The following is a 17578-nucleotide window of genomic DNA, read 5'->3' as shown; positions in this document are numbered from 1 at the left end:
ACAAATAATCTGTACATGGCCCTGGAAAGAAAACACTGGATGTTGTAGGAGTATTTACAGAGAAGTTAAGAAATAAGAGATTCTGCATCCAAGAAGATATATATGTTATCTATAAACTAGAACGTTCCTTGTTGAGTGGTAGAGTGAGTGAACAGTTAAATCTTGTTAAAAGAATACAGGAACTAAACTCTGCTTTCGATTCATTCAAAGAATTTCCCAATCTATTTTATGGGATTGGGAAAGTACAGAAACCCTACCAAATTAAACTTAAACTGGAAGCAAAGCTTTACACCCTGGCAGTTCCTCAAAAAGTACTGTTATCCTTGAGAGATAAGCTCAAGAAAACTGGATGAGAGGGTACTGGATGAGATGGTAAATAAGGGAATAATCGAGGCAGTAGATGAACCTGCAGAATGGTGTGCTCCAATGGTTTTGGTTCTGAACAAATCAGGCAAAATAAGAATTTGCTTTGATCTATCTAATTTGAATGAGAACATTGAAAGAGAATACTTTCCAATGGCATTGGTCGACTATACACTCAGCCAATTCCATAACACAAAAATCTTTAGTATTAACAATGCTAATACAGGGTTTTGGCAGATTGCATTGGATTCAGAATCATCTTACTTGACAACATTTATAACAAACACCCTTTGGGAGGTTTAGATTTAAACACTTGCCATTTGGAATTAAGTCAGAGCCTGACATATTTCAGAAAAGAATATGTGATATTTGGGGCCACAGAAGAAGAACATGATAAATGTCTGCATAAAGTTCTTCATAAACTTCAGTCTGCAGGATGGACTCTTAATGCTGAAAAATGTCAGTTCAGAACAAAAGAAGACAAGTTTCTTGGATATGTAATCTCACATGAAGGTATAAAACCTGATCCCAAGAAAACAGAAGCAATAGCGAAGCTCACAAGACCTAGCTCTGTCACAGAGCTGAAAACATTTTTAGGCATGAGTGGATTCCTAAATCATACCAAGGATGACTAATGTTGCAAACCCTCTATACAAACTGTTAAACAACAACATAGAATGGATATTGAGGCCAGTGCAGGAAACATCGTTTCAAGAGATCAAGAATCAACTATGCCAAACTCCATGATTATCAATGTACGATCCAAAGAAAGAAACTTATATTTCCTGTGATGCATCATCGTACAGTCTTGGTGCTGTGTTATATCAGAGTAAAAGTGGGCATGTCTCCAATTTGCTACACATCTAGGACATTGTCGAATACCAAGAAATGGTATGCACAAATTGAGAAGGTAGCTTTGGCAATTGTTTGGGCTTGCGAGAGATTCCACGACTACATAATGGGCAAAGTTGTGAACATTGAAACAGACCACAAATCGCTGATACCGATTTTTATGTCGAAGGCTTTGGACAGTCTTACTCCAAGACTTCAGCGAATGAAGCTATGAATGATGAGATACAATTATATCATCGTATGCAAACTGGGAAAGCAGGATTTTAATGGCAGATGTGTTATCCTGTAGCCCCATACCTGAACAGGGAAATGAAGAATTGACTGTGGAGATTGAGGCTTACGTTTAAAATACCTTTCCTGCATCTGATACGTGGTTAGCAGAAATCATGTATTTACAAGAGAGAGATCCAATTTACAAAATGTTATGAGATACTGCAAAGAAGGTTGTCCAAATAAAAACAAAATACCCGAGAAAATACAATATTGGGAGCAACGCAGAAAAATATAAAATTTCAAGTATCACATCTATTCCAAGATACCCCCCAAGGCAATGGGTTTATTGAATCAATGGTCAAAAATTTTAAAAGTCATTACTTGAAATCTGAGTTGCAGGATCATTATTTAATGCTGCTGGCAATGAGATCAACGCCACAGTGCAAAAAATCTTCCATGCTTGAAGGTAGGACAGCCAGTTTGGGTGTCAGATATGCGAACATACGGAAAGGTGAAGGAGGCTCACCATACTACACCATCTTACATCATTGAAACCCCAAGTTGCATGTTCTGCAGGAACAGAATACATTTGCACCCATCGTCTATCCTCCAGACATTCTCCCGGGAAGACGAACCACAGAATGTCAATGAAGAGAAATCAACTGAACCATCCAACCAGAATACTTCTGAGGAAGAACCTCCCAGGACAGAAAATGGGACAGAATCCGAGAATAAGGATTCAGAATCATCTTACTTAACATCTTACTTTACATCAAGAAAATTCACCCTTCAGTAGACCACTTCTGGATATAAAATAATGATATTAAGTGTATTTTAATATTTCAAGTAAGAATTTTTAAATTATATTTAGTTTTGTTAAATGGCAAGTTAGCAAAATAATATAAATGCAGTGAAGCAGGTAAAATCTGGCAGCTGTGTTACCTGATCAGTATTACAGAGTCATTTATTGGAGTCCCATGTATTCTAAGGCCCAAATTGGAGAATTACACAGACAAGATATAAGATGGAATCCTATTATCAAGAAGCTAGAAGATGAAATCATCCTAGATTCCGAACTTGAGAAAACTTCTTAGATGAGGAAGGAGCCTCTATCATCTACAACCTACCAGTCAGGGAGAACCCTTAGAACAATTAGTTATACCATCATGTGCAGAGAAATGATAAAAAGTGTATATAAAATGGGTTAATGTTACCTATAGTTCCAAGGTGGCGGCTCGTCTGATTCCGGCAAGGAAACAGTGGGGACGCACGTTCTAACCTAACCTAACCTATTCTAATAATTTTGTTGGTAATAATTATGGTAATTTATTAGAATAGGTTAGGTTAGGTTAGAACATGTGTCCCCACTGTTTCCCTTCTTCTATTTGCTGGAATCGGAGACGAGCCGCCATCTCGGAACCATAGGTAACATTAACCATAAAAGGTAAAGAAAACAGTAAAAAGATAAAAATATCAGACTTGCCTCTAAACTGACTCAGAACCAATTGGTCAGAACAAAAATATAGGTAATTGACTTACACTGCTGTAAGTCAACTACCCGTATTTCTGTTTAAGTATTGATTCTGCAATACATTGAAAAAATTGCTGTTATAAATAATAAAAATTGAATTTGTAAAATTTCTTTAAAAATAATGGTAAAATTAAATTAAACTGAAGGCTTTACATCAAGAAAATTCACCCTTCAGTAGACTACTTCTGGATATAAAATAATGATATTAAGTGTATTTTAATATTTCAAGTAAGAATTTTTAAATTATATTTAGTTTTGTTAAATGGCAAGTTAGCAAAATAATATAAATGCAGTGAAGCAGGTAAAATCTGGCAGCTCTATTTTTTCCTCTTCATTTAAAATAACTTTTTCTAATTTTGCATTATAATATTTCGTCTCAAATATTGTAAATGTTTGAAGGAATTTAAATGTTTGTTGCTAGTGACACTTATTTGACCTGATATGGCCCTTGAGATATGTAGCCAAAAATATTTATTAATAGTGCTTAAGGTGCCATGTCAAGTTAGAATGACTTCTTATTGTTGAGTTAACCTGCAAATGTAAGTGGCAACATAATAAAAATAGATTTAAAAAAAAAAATGCTCTTACAATTTAGAAAATAAGATAAAATCATTATCTTTGGTTTATTTATCTGTTTCAAAAATCAGTACTGTATTTACTGTGAATTTTTCTTTCTGATGAAAAATTGATTGATTAATGCTTCCATTTTGTTTCAAAAGCAATATTTTAAAAATATTTTTTAGGGTTTCTGGTGATTTTATAATATAATTGTCCCATGTTTTTTGAATTTTAAATTTGTATATTTGTCATTTTTAAAGAAATGAAAAAATCAAAAATGAAAAACGTTTAACACATTAACTGCCACCTGGAATTTGATATTTTGTTTATTTATGGGTCACAATGTAAAAATTGGATATTTAATATTTTATTATAATTTTAAATAGAAGGGTAATTATAAAACGGTTAGTAGAGTGAAGTTAATGAACGGCTACCAGACGTCAGATGACCTAGAGAGAAATAACATTAATTTGAGGCCATAAGACGAGGGGCTATTTATTTTACAATCCACTGTAATTACACCTGCTCATTTAATTACATGTTTTTACAGCAGGTGTCAAGACACCTGCAGGTTAAAGTACCTGTGATTCAGTAAACAATAGGTCAAGTTGAATTACATTCTTGCTATATTTTCTTTTGCAATATTACTTAAACTAGTCTTCAATATGTTTTTTCACTTTTTTTTAACTATTTACTATTTAAAAAAATGCTATTAAATGTAAAATAGTTTATTAAAACCCTATGACATTTTCAATCCAATTCCTTTATTAAAAAAACCCTAAGACATTTTCGATAATTTTAGCTATCATCATCAGTTTAAATATTTTTTTTAAAAAAATGCAGGTGAATCGAACATCATAATTTAAAGGAAGAATTATCATCTGATCGGTTGATGTTGACAATGTAGCATTAAATACTACATGTAGATCAACAATCAATCAGATGACAACTCTTCCTTTAAATTATTATATTCAATTCACCTGCATTCTTTTCCAAAGTTATTCAAAACATTTCTTTACCATTAAATATTTTTTGTTTTGCTGGTGTTTTTTCTTTTTAATATTATTATCCAGTTTCTGCATTGTTTTTTTTTTCTTTTCTAAATTCCATATGTTGTGTGATAGTATGGTCATAAGTCAAAGTGAGGAATTCATATCCAGATTTTTCAGTCTATTAACAGAAATTCAGGTTTAGATCTAAATTCCTTTAGCATTAAGCTGTGAGGATAAGAATTGGATCCAAATTATCAGGGTATTTCACAATGGTCTGGCTTCTGATTCAAGTGTGACCAGGGATCTGGATTTTTTCAAATAATATGAATTAAGGCATCATTTTCATTCCCCATCTGTATTGGATAATGACATTCTAGTCCACCCATGCCTAATTGAAGCTCTGTGTATAGTCCATAATGTCTAATGTTTTTCATTTATAAGTTCATTCCTAACTCTTATTCTGAATTTTTTAATAATCATAATTTATAAATTTATAGACCTGTATGGAAAATATTTTAGATTATGCTTGATTAATTTTTTAAATTTTTAATAAGCTACACAAGAGTAATTTAATACTTTGAATTATGTAAATTGTTATTAAAATGATTCTTTTTAGTGTTTTAGAGATTGTCATGCCAGAAGTAGGTAGTACCGTAATAGATGATATAGAAGATCTGGTGCAGAGTTCTGAAACAATAAACAGGTCAAAGTCGTCCAAACTGGTTGTCCGTGGCAAAAAGACGAATGGATTTTGTAAGACAGAAGATAAAATTTTGGCCGATAGCATTATACCTGGTAATTAATTTTATATCTGATATTTTAAAATGATCATTTATTCTTAATATATTTTATTCCAGTTTTAAACAATTAGAAAATTATTTCTTCTTTTTAATATTTCATCATTTCTGTAAAGAATTTTAAAAATATAAACATTCTATTTAAAAAGCTATTTTAAATATGAATATTTTCAATATAAGTTGTTTCCTGTTAAAGTACCAAAAAATATAAAATAATTAATAGAAAGAATTACTTTTCACTGAGATTTTCTTTCTCTTAAATCTTCCTTCTCTTCTAGATCTAATTTTTTCTGAATTCTTCGATGTCTAGTTTGCTTCCCAACATTAACATTGCAATTTTATTCTGACAAGAAACTTTGCTGTATCATCAAATACATCTTTGAGATTCTGAACCAACTTTTGGTCCAACTTTCAATTTTTAAACTTTTCTTTTGACGTATCTTCATTATGGGCTTCCTTGAATGGGATTGATTATGATCACACACTTCCTTCTTTTTATAATCAATAGAATCATTTATAAAGACCAACAACTGCCGAATTATCGGGCTAGCAAGTGGCTATAGTAATATTAATAATTTAAGTTAATTTGGTACTAGAGTTAGGCGTTAGGCGCCATCTCTTGCTAAATTTAATAATTAGAATTTTAATTAAATAATTTAAATAAATTTAGGCTTAACTGGAAGAAAAGAATCGGCCCGAAGCGGGATTCGAACCCGCAACTTCTGCTATCCGTGCAGACACGTTACCAGTTACGCTACCCGGACCTTCGGTCCGATCCTCCCCCTCCAGTTGATATAAGATTACCGTACGACCATCGACGGCTATTACAATGCCGGCTGGGGACACATTAATTGCCCACGTCCTCCCAAAGGCACTCAACCGGCCATCGCAAACCCCGGCAAGGCGTATACATATAAATAAACAACAACTAACCCGTTATATATAAAGACCAACAATTTAAGCCTAAATTTATTTAAATTCTTTAATTAAAATTCTAATTATTAAATTTAGCAAGAGATGGCGCCTAACGCCTAACTCTAGTACCAAATTAACTTAAATTATTAATATTACTATAGCCACTTGCTAGCCCGATAATTCGGCAGTTGTTGGTCTTTATATATAACGGGTTAGTTGTTGTTTATTTAGAATCATTTATGTTGCAGCTTTTCCAGCAAAACAAAAGAATTTGATGCTTTTAAACAATATTTGAAAAAAATTTTCATTGAGATATTTCTTTTTAATATAGTAGCCTATATATAAATATTAAAACAAAACTAGATCAATATACTCCTCTTCAGTCTAGTATATGTAAAAGTCATACTTGAATTGCATATCATATATATGTGAGAGTCGGACTGGACGAAATTTCGAAGACATTTATTTAAATCTCAGAAAAATCCCATTTTTCCATTTTATTACCGGAGGATGATCACATCTCTCTCCCTGGAGTCGTTTCCTTTCCCAGGGAACTCATCAAATGTGTCACGGGGAACTAATAACAAAAATTGCTATTGGTGAAAAAGAGTAATGTGGCGTGGGGATATAAAACGGGAAAAGGTCGAGGAGAAGGTCGTCGAGAGTCCGAGGGGACAGAAACTGAGTGCCGGCCCAGAAAAGGATCGTCGAATATCGAACTATCCTCCGACACGGATTATTGTTTGGTCCTCTGATACGGATTATTGGCTAACCCTCCGATACAGATTATCCAAGAAAAGGACATTCAACCCCGTCAATAGAAGAGTCTCTTCCACTCGGGATTGCTCTGTCCGAATAACTGCCCGGACATCCATCCGGAAGGATGCCCACTCACAATCAAAGTATCTATATCATCATGCGATTAACTGTAAACTCTTTCTCTCGCTTGTCCATTTCTATATTCTGTTTATGTTAATTAAACCAGTTATTTAGTTGTTAACCTTGTATCCGAGTCAATCACTTCCGTCTCACCATCTCCCACACCTCTCCTCCCGAATCCGATTGCCCGTGCACGTGACTGCTCGTGCGAACTTGAGGTTTCTGTGTCCGTCCGAAAAGACACAGTGGTGTCATCCTGACAAGGTATCAATAAGGTACCGACCCTCTGGTCTCATATACTTCACTGTAACACAGAATATTCTCAAAATCTGTTGGAAACTTTGAAACAGTTTATTTTAGGATTTTTCATTTTATTGAATGTAGAAGTTAGTCCAGAGAATAAGCAATAAGCAGATTTTACTGTTTATAAAAATACAGTTTTTGGATTTACCTACACTGATAACAATAACAAATGATAACATAAAGTAGAGTAAGTAAATAAGGATATAATTAGTGGAAATTCTGGTCTTATTGAATCTGATTTTAAAAACATATTAAAAAATTTTAAATGTATAACTTGAAGGTATATTAATTATTATTAATTAGTATGCAATTTATCCAGTATTGTTTCTGCTGTGATCTCTAACAACAGCTAGCATATAATTGAAATAAGAAATATCAGAATTATATTGCAAAACAAATAATGATTGATGTTTAGAAAGTACCAGTTAAAATAGATTGCATTTTATTAATCACATTTGAAGCTGATAACACAAAAAGATAGTTTAGAATGCTTAGTTACCTAAAAAAAAAAGATAATTATAACCAAAATTCTGATTATGATAAAAGTTTTATAAGTATATTTGAACTTATATTTTGAGATATGTTAATTTTGATAATGTTAAATAACTGATGTGTATCAAAATATGATTACAATAAATGGAATCTTCTATATATTTTCATTTAATTACACACTAAATGTATTAACAAGATTTCTAAATTTCTTAATACAGTTTGTGCTGCTTATTGTAATCACTTTGGTACTAGCCTATGCTGAGTGATAATAGTAACAGAGGGGCAATGTGCCTTAATCTTTTCATGACCCCCTTCGCCATGTAGTGAGTCCAACTCGGTGGAGAGGAATTGTGTAAATCTGGGTGTGTAACCTAGGGTGGAAGATTTATTGGAGGGTGTGTTTGGGGAAAAGTTAGAATGGAAATGGAGAGAGAAGGAAGAATCAGTAGGGAAGAGTGTGGTGTGTGAAAGTGCATGAAAAACATAGTCGGGAAGCCGGAAGGTAAAGACTGTGCAACCAGGTCGGCGGGAAGATTTCGTTTTCGAACTGTTTCCTGTCCTACAAGAAGGAAAAGAAGAGGTACACTTTAAACTCATTGTCAGTACATTTTATGTCTGTGTGTTACAGGAATTCTGTAGCATATTATTGTTGGGAGAATTGTGTGTTAAAGCTATTTGGTAGATTGAATTGTCGGGCTTCGTACGTTCCTGTGTGTTTTCCTGGATGTATTGTATGTTCCAAGGAAAATTAAAGGGTTATCTTGTTAATTTGGATAGTTGTCTTTGTCTAGTCCCTACTGAGATAAATGGATTCCCTCTTCTAAGCTTCTGCTCTATCAAGCACGCTTGTTATCAATTTGTCCCATCGAAGAAATCACTAAAGTTCTCCGTGTCGACTCGTTCGTACTTTATATAATCTCACAGTAACATTATGCAGTGAAAGTAATTAGACCATAATTAATGGAAAGTCTAGTTTTATTGAATTAGATAACTTAAAAATATGTTGAAACAATTTAAAATGTCTAAAAATAAACTTAATTATTAACCTAAAAGTTTGTTAATTATAATAATTACTCAAGTAGTTTGTCCAATGTTATTTGTTGACTGTAATAGCATCAGTAACCTTGTGCTAATTCCAAAGGAAATACAATGAATTGAGTGAACAGTAAGCAGTCAAGTGCTAAGAATTGCTGACTATATTTTCACAATATTTCATTAATAAAATGCTCATATTCATAATGCTTTTTGAAGTGAGACACATCTCTACTGTATACCAGGACAAAGTATTCGCAGAGCTTTTCACATTTAATCATTTGTTGCAGGATCTATACTATCTTTATCTTGAATTTCTTCAGTTTCATCAGATGATTCTCCAGAGCCTTCTTCAATTTGGCATATTTCTGATGATGATATCATAGCAGATACTAGAAATTCCTTGTCAATTGTCAACTAATTTTTAAACTTTTTTTTTGACATATCTTCTGTAGTGTTATTTATGATCACCTCTTCAACAGACACAACTTCATTTTCAGATGTTTGTGTCTAAATTTTAAAAAATTATCCTTTTAAAAATAATTCTCTTACCTGATCCCATAATTTTGCCTAAACATGCAGCATGTTAAATAGGAATTTCTTTTAAAAATAGAAGTCATATCAGTTCATTTTTGACTATCGTCTAATTCTAAAATTTTTGCATATATTTCACTACTGTAGTATGTCTAAATTTGATATGATTCCTTCCTTAGTCACATAGTGGAATCAGTGATGTATTTGTAGGAAGGATTATTATTTTAATAGCATATTGTGAACACGTGAATGTTCTATACCAGGGGTGGCCAACAAGTCGATCGCGATCGACCGGTCGATCGCCAAGCCAATTTTGGTCGATCGCTGGCGATGTCTTGACTTAATGTATTATATTTGTAACCGAACGCAACTGTATGCATGCAGTTATGACTCGACTCATAAGCAGTGAGTGCACTTTGTACTGAAACACAGTGTATAAATATAGTATGTATTTCACACTCCCCCTCCCCACTTAGACTATGCCTATGACAACAAGTCGATCGCGACACATTTTTACGATAAAAAGTAGATCTTAAGTGCACAAAAGTTGGCCACCCTTGTTCTATACAATTGTCTACCAACAAAATGATCTTTTGTCTTCGATTTATATTCCATTTAACTAACCAGTTGTTAAAAAATGTCAGTTGTCATCCAGGTGTTTGTATTGAATGATCTATTAGTAAATGTAAACACCTAGGATTTTTACTTTTTCCAATTACTAGAAGTCAGTTTCTGGTCTTTCATATTAACAAAGCAAAGAACTGTAATACATTTCTTCAGTGATTTAAATCTTTTAGCATATTTAAAATACCAATAAACTACTGTTTTATCTGCATTGTAGATATTCCTGAATGAATATTTGGCATTCTGTCATTATCCACAACTCAGCTGATACAGAATCAAAACTTTTTCCTTGCCAAGAGTGCATCTATTAACAATGTTCTTTCATTTTATTCACTGGCTTAACTACCCATTAATTGCAATAAAATTTTTCTTTTCCATATTTTTAGCTAATTCTTATGCTTTATGATACATTAGTGACTTCTTCTGTAATTGCACCAGTATTAACTACAAAATAAAATCATTTACTATGCAGTGAATTTGTGTATTTTTATATAGTTTATTTTTTTGTTTTTGTCACTTTTGCAGTGTTCCATTCAACATGTATAAATCTGACACATGCATTTTTCAAATTTGTTTTATTCCAAAAATGGAAGATTGTAACCATTATAGAATAAGCAGCTTTGTTCTTTTTAAATTGTAAATTTCAAATATCACCTGAAGATCAAATCAGAAGCCAAAAATGTTAGAATAATAAATATTCGCTGCATAGTAAATAGTTTTGTTTTGTGGTCATTAGTGACCTATTAATGGGTTTTTTTTTTCATAAATATTACTAAACCAAACCTTCAAAGCTAATTCAACTTCACTATCTTTTCCAGTTCAATTTCTCTTGCAAATTATGTTCATTTTTTACTGACATTTAATATTCACTCTGCTTTTCAAAATCTCAAACAAAACAGTTGTGAAACTTTTAACTGTGCAGCAGCATTGCATTGACTCATTTTGACAATTTATCATTGCATTCTAAAATTTCAAGCTTATCTTTGCACTTTTTCTTTTCATTGTGCTAAGAGGTACAGCACAGAATTGTACTTTAATTAATGAAGATCAATCTTTGACAGCATCAAACAACTAACTTATACATGAAGTAAGAAGTGTCAGAAGTCAAGATTTAAACTATACTATATATAGATTGATTGCAGGATTAAAACATTTAACATATTAAGAATTAATATATGATAGAATCAATTTAAATTAAATTATCCAGATTGTTGTACAAATGTTTTTATTGGAACAACATGGCTTATAACATTTATCTGTTTTGTCAATTGACCATTATTAACTGTCTTAAGTAAATTTAAACTTACACTGGAAACATAATAATGATTGTAAGTGAACCTCTGATTACAAAACCAACATATATGTGAGATAAGCAGAGGGTCAGGGGGAAAACCTCGCTGACCACTTACGCTGCACGGGTTGGTAAAACCCGACCTCGTTGTCGTGGGATGGCTAAGACGGCAAAAAGTGAGTGGTGAGGTGCGTCAGTAAGTCGACAGGCGTCCTTACTTTGACAGGAGACAGGTTTAACAAATACCAATAAAGGTTTATTAAATAACAAAAGTGAACATACAATAAAATACACATAAAATAAAGATATACAGATAACTACTGCTAAAATGCGGATAAAATATCCCTATCGCTAATCTAGATCTAACCAATAACTTCTAGTCACGTGCCTACCCTCGAGTGGGAGAGAGTTTACAAAGTCAATATACCTTGATAGGCGGTCCGATGACCGTATGCGACGACCTCCTGGACTATGGAAGCTGGAATCAGTCTTATGTCTGGGACTGGAGACACTGGATTCAGACCTTCCAGGACGATCGCCCTCTTTCCAGAGTCGATCAAGTTTTTATACAATCGTTGTTGGCATTGAGCCAGTCTATTATTCAATGTTCGATGACTAATTTGCTGACTCGTGATGACTGTGACTTTTGTTTTCTCTTTCTGATCGGATCGCGATGACTTCCTATCGAACTTGCGGGTCCTGAACCTCTTTTTAACTCTCGAATTCACGCCCTCAAAACCTGCGGGCTCACATATATAACTAATTTATATGTTTAACTAACTGATACCTAAATGCAAATTCCAACACATAATAAATAAATTTAAATGTTCGAACGTTTTTGGCCGTCTTTTAGAGGCCCTCGTCAGGAATGAATGCACAAAACAACACAAAAATCTTTTGTGCATTCATTCCTGACGAGGGCCTCTAAAAGATGGCCAAAAATGTTTGAACATTTAAATTTTAGTTATTATGTGCTGGAATTCACATTTAGGTGCCAATTAGTTGATTATATAGTTCCAGTTTAAGTGTGCCATGTTTTGTTTGATTTAATTTATAAGTTTTGGTACATGTTGATTTTGATGATGATATATTACTAATAACAATATGCACAAATATGATAAATGACATGTGCTGTATTACAAATAAAGCACATTTTCCTATTTTTTGAAATTTGATGTAACCTTGTAAGTTACTTTAATAAGTACTTTTGAGCCTTTCTAGTTCATATCTAGGTGTGTGAAATAGCCAAAAAACAATAAATATTAAACATATTATAGTGCATCCCAGTAATGCAATTGTTCTTTTGGAATATTTTCTGCTTCCTATAAGCACTACTAATCTCCTATCATATATGCACTTTGTGAGTTAATCATTAGGTAACTGAAAAATCAAGTCTTTCCATCCTAGGAACATGACATCACCCTATGTTCCATGTATATTGATGATCTACTAATTATTTGTCATTGTAAACCAAACGTTGATGTTTTTGTAATTTCTTTCGACAACAATCCTTTTGCCACTTATGCCTGAAACAGCAAAATACTTCTGTTGCCCATTTTCTAGATATCGACTTATGCATACATGATGGCAGTATTTACACATCCGTGTCTGCAAACCCACTTACAATCCAATTTTCATCTTGGTCTCCTCATATGATTCCCTCCAATACAAGGTAGTAGCATTTAGTCTTGTTGAAAAGAGTATTCACATATTCTTCTACTATCAAAGAAAGAACTTAGGAATTGCAGTACATAACTCAACTGGCTATCCAACATGGGTATCTATCTCAATTAGTAAAAAGTTTAATAAACAAGTGCGTAGAGAAAGACTAAAATACAAGAATGACAGATCATAAATTCAAGATTGTACAGTGTGGCAAGATCCCGATGGCTATATATTGCAAAGTAGCAGGAAGCAGCACTTTCCTAGGCCTTTAGAAGAAATGCCACCATCTACACTTTTTTTGAAACACCATGGACCTTTACAATAAGTTGTATCTTTCGAGAATACACTCCACACCCCTTCAGGACAACAGAGATAGTCGGCATCTACAAAATATTGGGGGGTACAGTATGTCTATAAAAAAATGTTTACGGGAACATCTTAATACGATTAATAAAAAGCAGACTACTACAGCATTAGTCACATATACCTTGGACAAAGACATGCAAGTGAACATCGACAATGCAAGTCTTAATCATCATATGTAGGAGACTTCACATCTTAAGTACCTTGAAATGCTAGAAATTTACAAGGCCAGCAGAAATGCAGCCATCAACTACAAAGACAACATGTTATCCCCAGCTTTGAGAATATGATTTAAAATTTAATACTCCTTGTTACATTCTGATTTAACCACGTGACTGCCAACTTACAATCAGACGTTCTTTTTATATTTTAAATTTTAACATTCCATTTTATGTTTTGTTCTGAATCCATTCTTTTAACCTGAAAATGGTTGCTCAAAGCATTGAAAAACATTTATTTTCTTTCACTGTTTTGTTTTATGAGCTGAAGTTTTGGTTTTTGTAAGTGATTTATAATTTACTTCAGCATACAATATGTTTATTACTTATTTAATGAATGCCCAATTGACCATATATCATAAAATTATTTAATTTTTTATATAGGTACTCAAAAGATTTACGTTAAAACGTGGGGATGTGCTCACAATAATTCTGACAGTGAGTACATGGCAGGACTGTTATCAAATTACGGTTATAAAATAATAGGTAAGAGCATTTTCAATTAGATGTAACAATTGCTGCATGAAGTATGTATTATTAAATGAATTCAAAATTTTTTAATTTTTTTTTCAACTCTTATTACTTTAATACAATAAAAAGTGGTTGAAAGAAATATAAAAAGGAGAGACAATTAGTTGGGAATAAAATTGATCTTTGCTTGTTATAAGTTAATTAAATATAATGAGCAAAGAATCATTCTCTGGTCTTCATTACTTTGAGATTTACTTTCACTGATCCCAACTTCAGAGGAGAGATTTATGAATCTAATAATGATTCAAGAGAGTTTTTTTACAGAACAATTATCAGTTTAAAAATAAACATAAATTTTAAAGTATATTTGAAAAATAATAATAAAATTTGTTAAATAAGAAATAAAATTAAAGTAGGTGTAATAGGAAAAAATATATTTAACATCAGTTAAATAAAAATTTTATATCGTATTTAAAACAATTATTTTGTTTTAAGAATCAAATTTTCTTCAAAGATGCTGAAGATGGTGTTCATGTGCATCTGTTCACTTTTGTATGTGAATAGTCATGTTCAGGCCGACCTTACATAAAATAATGATGTTGATAACTTCAATACATCTGCAAATACATTAAACCTATTGACATCAGTTTGTTTTCAGTTCTGAGATTGGTTTCACACATTTTTCCTTTTGAAAATCTATATAATATTTACATCACTAATATTTCTTGTTTTTCTCGGGTCAATTTTAAGTGGGACATTCTGTAAAGATATCATTATTTATAGATAACTTTAAGTACATATAAAAATGTATTTTTATTCTAAGTTTTAATTGGTGTACTTTTTATAAATTGAGTTTTTAAATTTATCATTTGTTTTTTGTTTTTAGTATTACTGTCACACAATACAGTCTTGGTTATTTGATCTAAACAAGTTCAATAGATTACTGAAAATGTTATGAATAATATGGAAATGGATAGAGAACATAAAACAATTTGCAAATTTAATTATAGCTTAGTTCTGGCAAAAACTAGAAATTCTCAGAATCTGTTAATCAATAAAATCCATCTTAAGAAACGAGGAAATAATAAATATGTCCACTCTAATAACCTTAACTATACTTTGTGAAGCTGTTTAAGGTTATTAGAGTAGACATATCTGTTAATCAGTTTCAAAATTAGTTGCTGTAACAGAGGTTGCAACCACTAAAAGTTAAAAAAGGCAAATAAACATAATGATACCAATTTCATTGTTCAAAACAGGGTTTGAAATGAATTTTCAGTTTTTGCTAAAACTGATTTGCTGAAAACTGGTTTTCTTACCAACACTATTTTTGCTTCTATAATTTCTCTATGTTCACAGGATGCGATATTAATTTAATGGCTCTATAACTGTCATGATCTTTTACCTTTTGTGTTTATACATAATGATAAGCTTCAACTTTTCCTGTATTCACTTTTATCTTCTGCCAATCTGGACCGCACACTGGAACGAATATAAAATTAGACTCACTCGATGGCGTAGCGTAGTGGGGGCGGCATTTTTTCACAATAAATAATAATATCTTGTAAAAATTTGAATCATTTCATTTCATATTTTTGTCACACCTACGATTCGGACCAACTGAAATGAGCATGGAATTTTTTATTACTTATTCTGTGACGAAACTGGGGAATTCCCTTTCTTTAAATGAATGTATAATAATGACATCTTGCTCATTGTAGCGACTGACAACACTGTCTGTACTGACTTGTAGGGATTCCTCGTATTTTATTTAAGAGGGGGCGAAATTTTAAGGAATTTTTCTCCGCCCCGGGCGGCTGATATCCACGCTACGCCACTGGACTCACTTCAACTTTTAACCAGTGTGTATTACAATTAAATCTTGTAAATTGAATGTTATCTTAACCGCTTCTGGATTCTTCTTTAGTCATCTTTTAATTGTAAACAAGCCGGATCTTCTAAAATGAACACAAATATGAAATTCGAACATATTCAAATGGAGCGATGGAAATTTTGTACGAAAGCTCTTCTGCGCATGTGTTCTTTCATTTCTGTAAATAAGATTGAATGTTAACTATCAGTGTCAAGTATGCTGTGCCATTGAAAGACTCACCTCGTCTCTAAAATTAATGCACGTAGATGTGCTGCAAGCTTTAAAAATCTTACTCACCACTAACCATTTGAGGTGTTCCGGGTGTGGGGTGGTGAGGATGATTTGTACTCTGATGAAGTCTGCCACAATGTCAGGATCCGTCGCATACATGGAGAGTGCGGTGGTACTCCTGTTATGCCACATATCAGATTTATGCTCCCGTATCCCGACTCTCACAGAACGTTTGGTGGAGTCGATGTACTGTACGTCATTTCCCTATCACATCTGTTGTCTCTGATAGGGACACTATAAATGCCCGGTAGTCTGTCGGGGTTAGAGGGGTCTTTTCCATTATGTAATAGGTTGAAAATGGTGGGGGCGTCTCCTGTAGGCAATATTGATTCGATGTCTCTTTGCAATAGTAGTGTACAGTGATTTCAAATGGGGGTTAAAAGTGAGAGTGATCCTCTCCATATTCTTTTCTTGGCCTCTGTATTTCCATCGAAATGTTGGAAGCTGTCTATGCACGTCTGTGGCATTCAGAGATTCTTTGTATAAGTTTGTTGTAACCAATGTACCTTGGCTATGTCTTCTATATGGCTTAATTCTTCTGTCAGTGCTTGTGGAGTAGAAGAATGCAAGAATGCTCTTCTAATTAAGGCTTAGGTGCCATCTTGTATGGAAAGGGATCGCATGACCCAATCAGTATATAAGTGGAGATAGCACATGATTTATGATAAACAGACGTGCATATGTCTGACTCCTCAATTCTGATATCTATGTCTAAGAAGTGGACCCTGGTGGGGCTGCATTGTTCTATCTCCAGGAACAGCCGGATTATCATTCATTGTGTCGACAAATCGGGTCAGATTCGGTGTTGTCCTCCAAAAAATGATAATGTTGTCAATGTATCTCTTATATAGGATGATGTCGTGGAGAAGGGTCCTGCTCTCCAGTTGCCTGACAACCAATTCACATAGGTCTCCGGAAACCAGATTGCCCATGGAGACTCCTTTACTCTGTGTATATACAACCCGATCAAATTGAAATATAGAACTATAACACATCAAGTGGGCCAATTCCAGTATGTGTTGGTGCATTGCTGTATTGTCCACTCTTGTAAAGAAAAAGTCTCTGAGAGCACAGAAACAGGGAGGGGTGCAAGGATCGAAAGTCCAACACTGTAATGTATTTGGGGAGGCGATTACTTTGAGCTGCTCAATTAGTTCTACTGGGCTGGAGATGGCAAATTGATACCCATCTAGATGTGAAATTAGTAGGTTATGTGTGACTTTCTCTAATTTACGTGTAGGAGCTCTAGCCTTGTCATGGACTGGGTGCAGTTGTTGCCCTTTCTTGTGTGTTTTGGCACAGGCAAATGAATAATTTAGGG

The 17578-nt window shown here is 33.2% G+C and overlaps 1 protein-coding gene across 1 annotated transcript in view; it reads left to right on the top strand.

Moving 5' to 3' along the window:
• The window catches only part of LOC136983809 (threonylcarbamoyladenosine tRNA methylthiotransferase), a 45613-nt gene that overhangs the window by 8778 nt on the left and 19257 nt on the right, over window positions 1–17578 (top strand). The window contains exons 2-3 of the mRNA XM_067280667.1: window positions 5126–5304; window positions 14007–14108. Coding sequence (XP_067136768.1) covers window positions 5142–5304; window positions 14007–14108 — 265 coding nt within the window. The 5' untranslated portion in view covers window positions 5126–5141. The remainder of the gene's footprint in view (window positions 1–5125; window positions 5305–14006; window positions 14109–17578) is intronic.

Source organism: Centruroides vittatus, unplaced genomic scaffold (genome assembly GCF_030686945.1).
Source record: "Centruroides vittatus isolate TY-2023 unplaced genomic scaffold, ASM3068694v2 contig_89, whole genome shotgun sequence".
In the NCBI taxonomy this organism is placed as follows: Eukaryota; Metazoa; Arthropoda; class Arachnida; order Scorpiones; family Buthidae; genus Centruroides; species Centruroides vittatus.
This window is presented reverse-complemented; position numbering and strand designations above follow the sequence as displayed.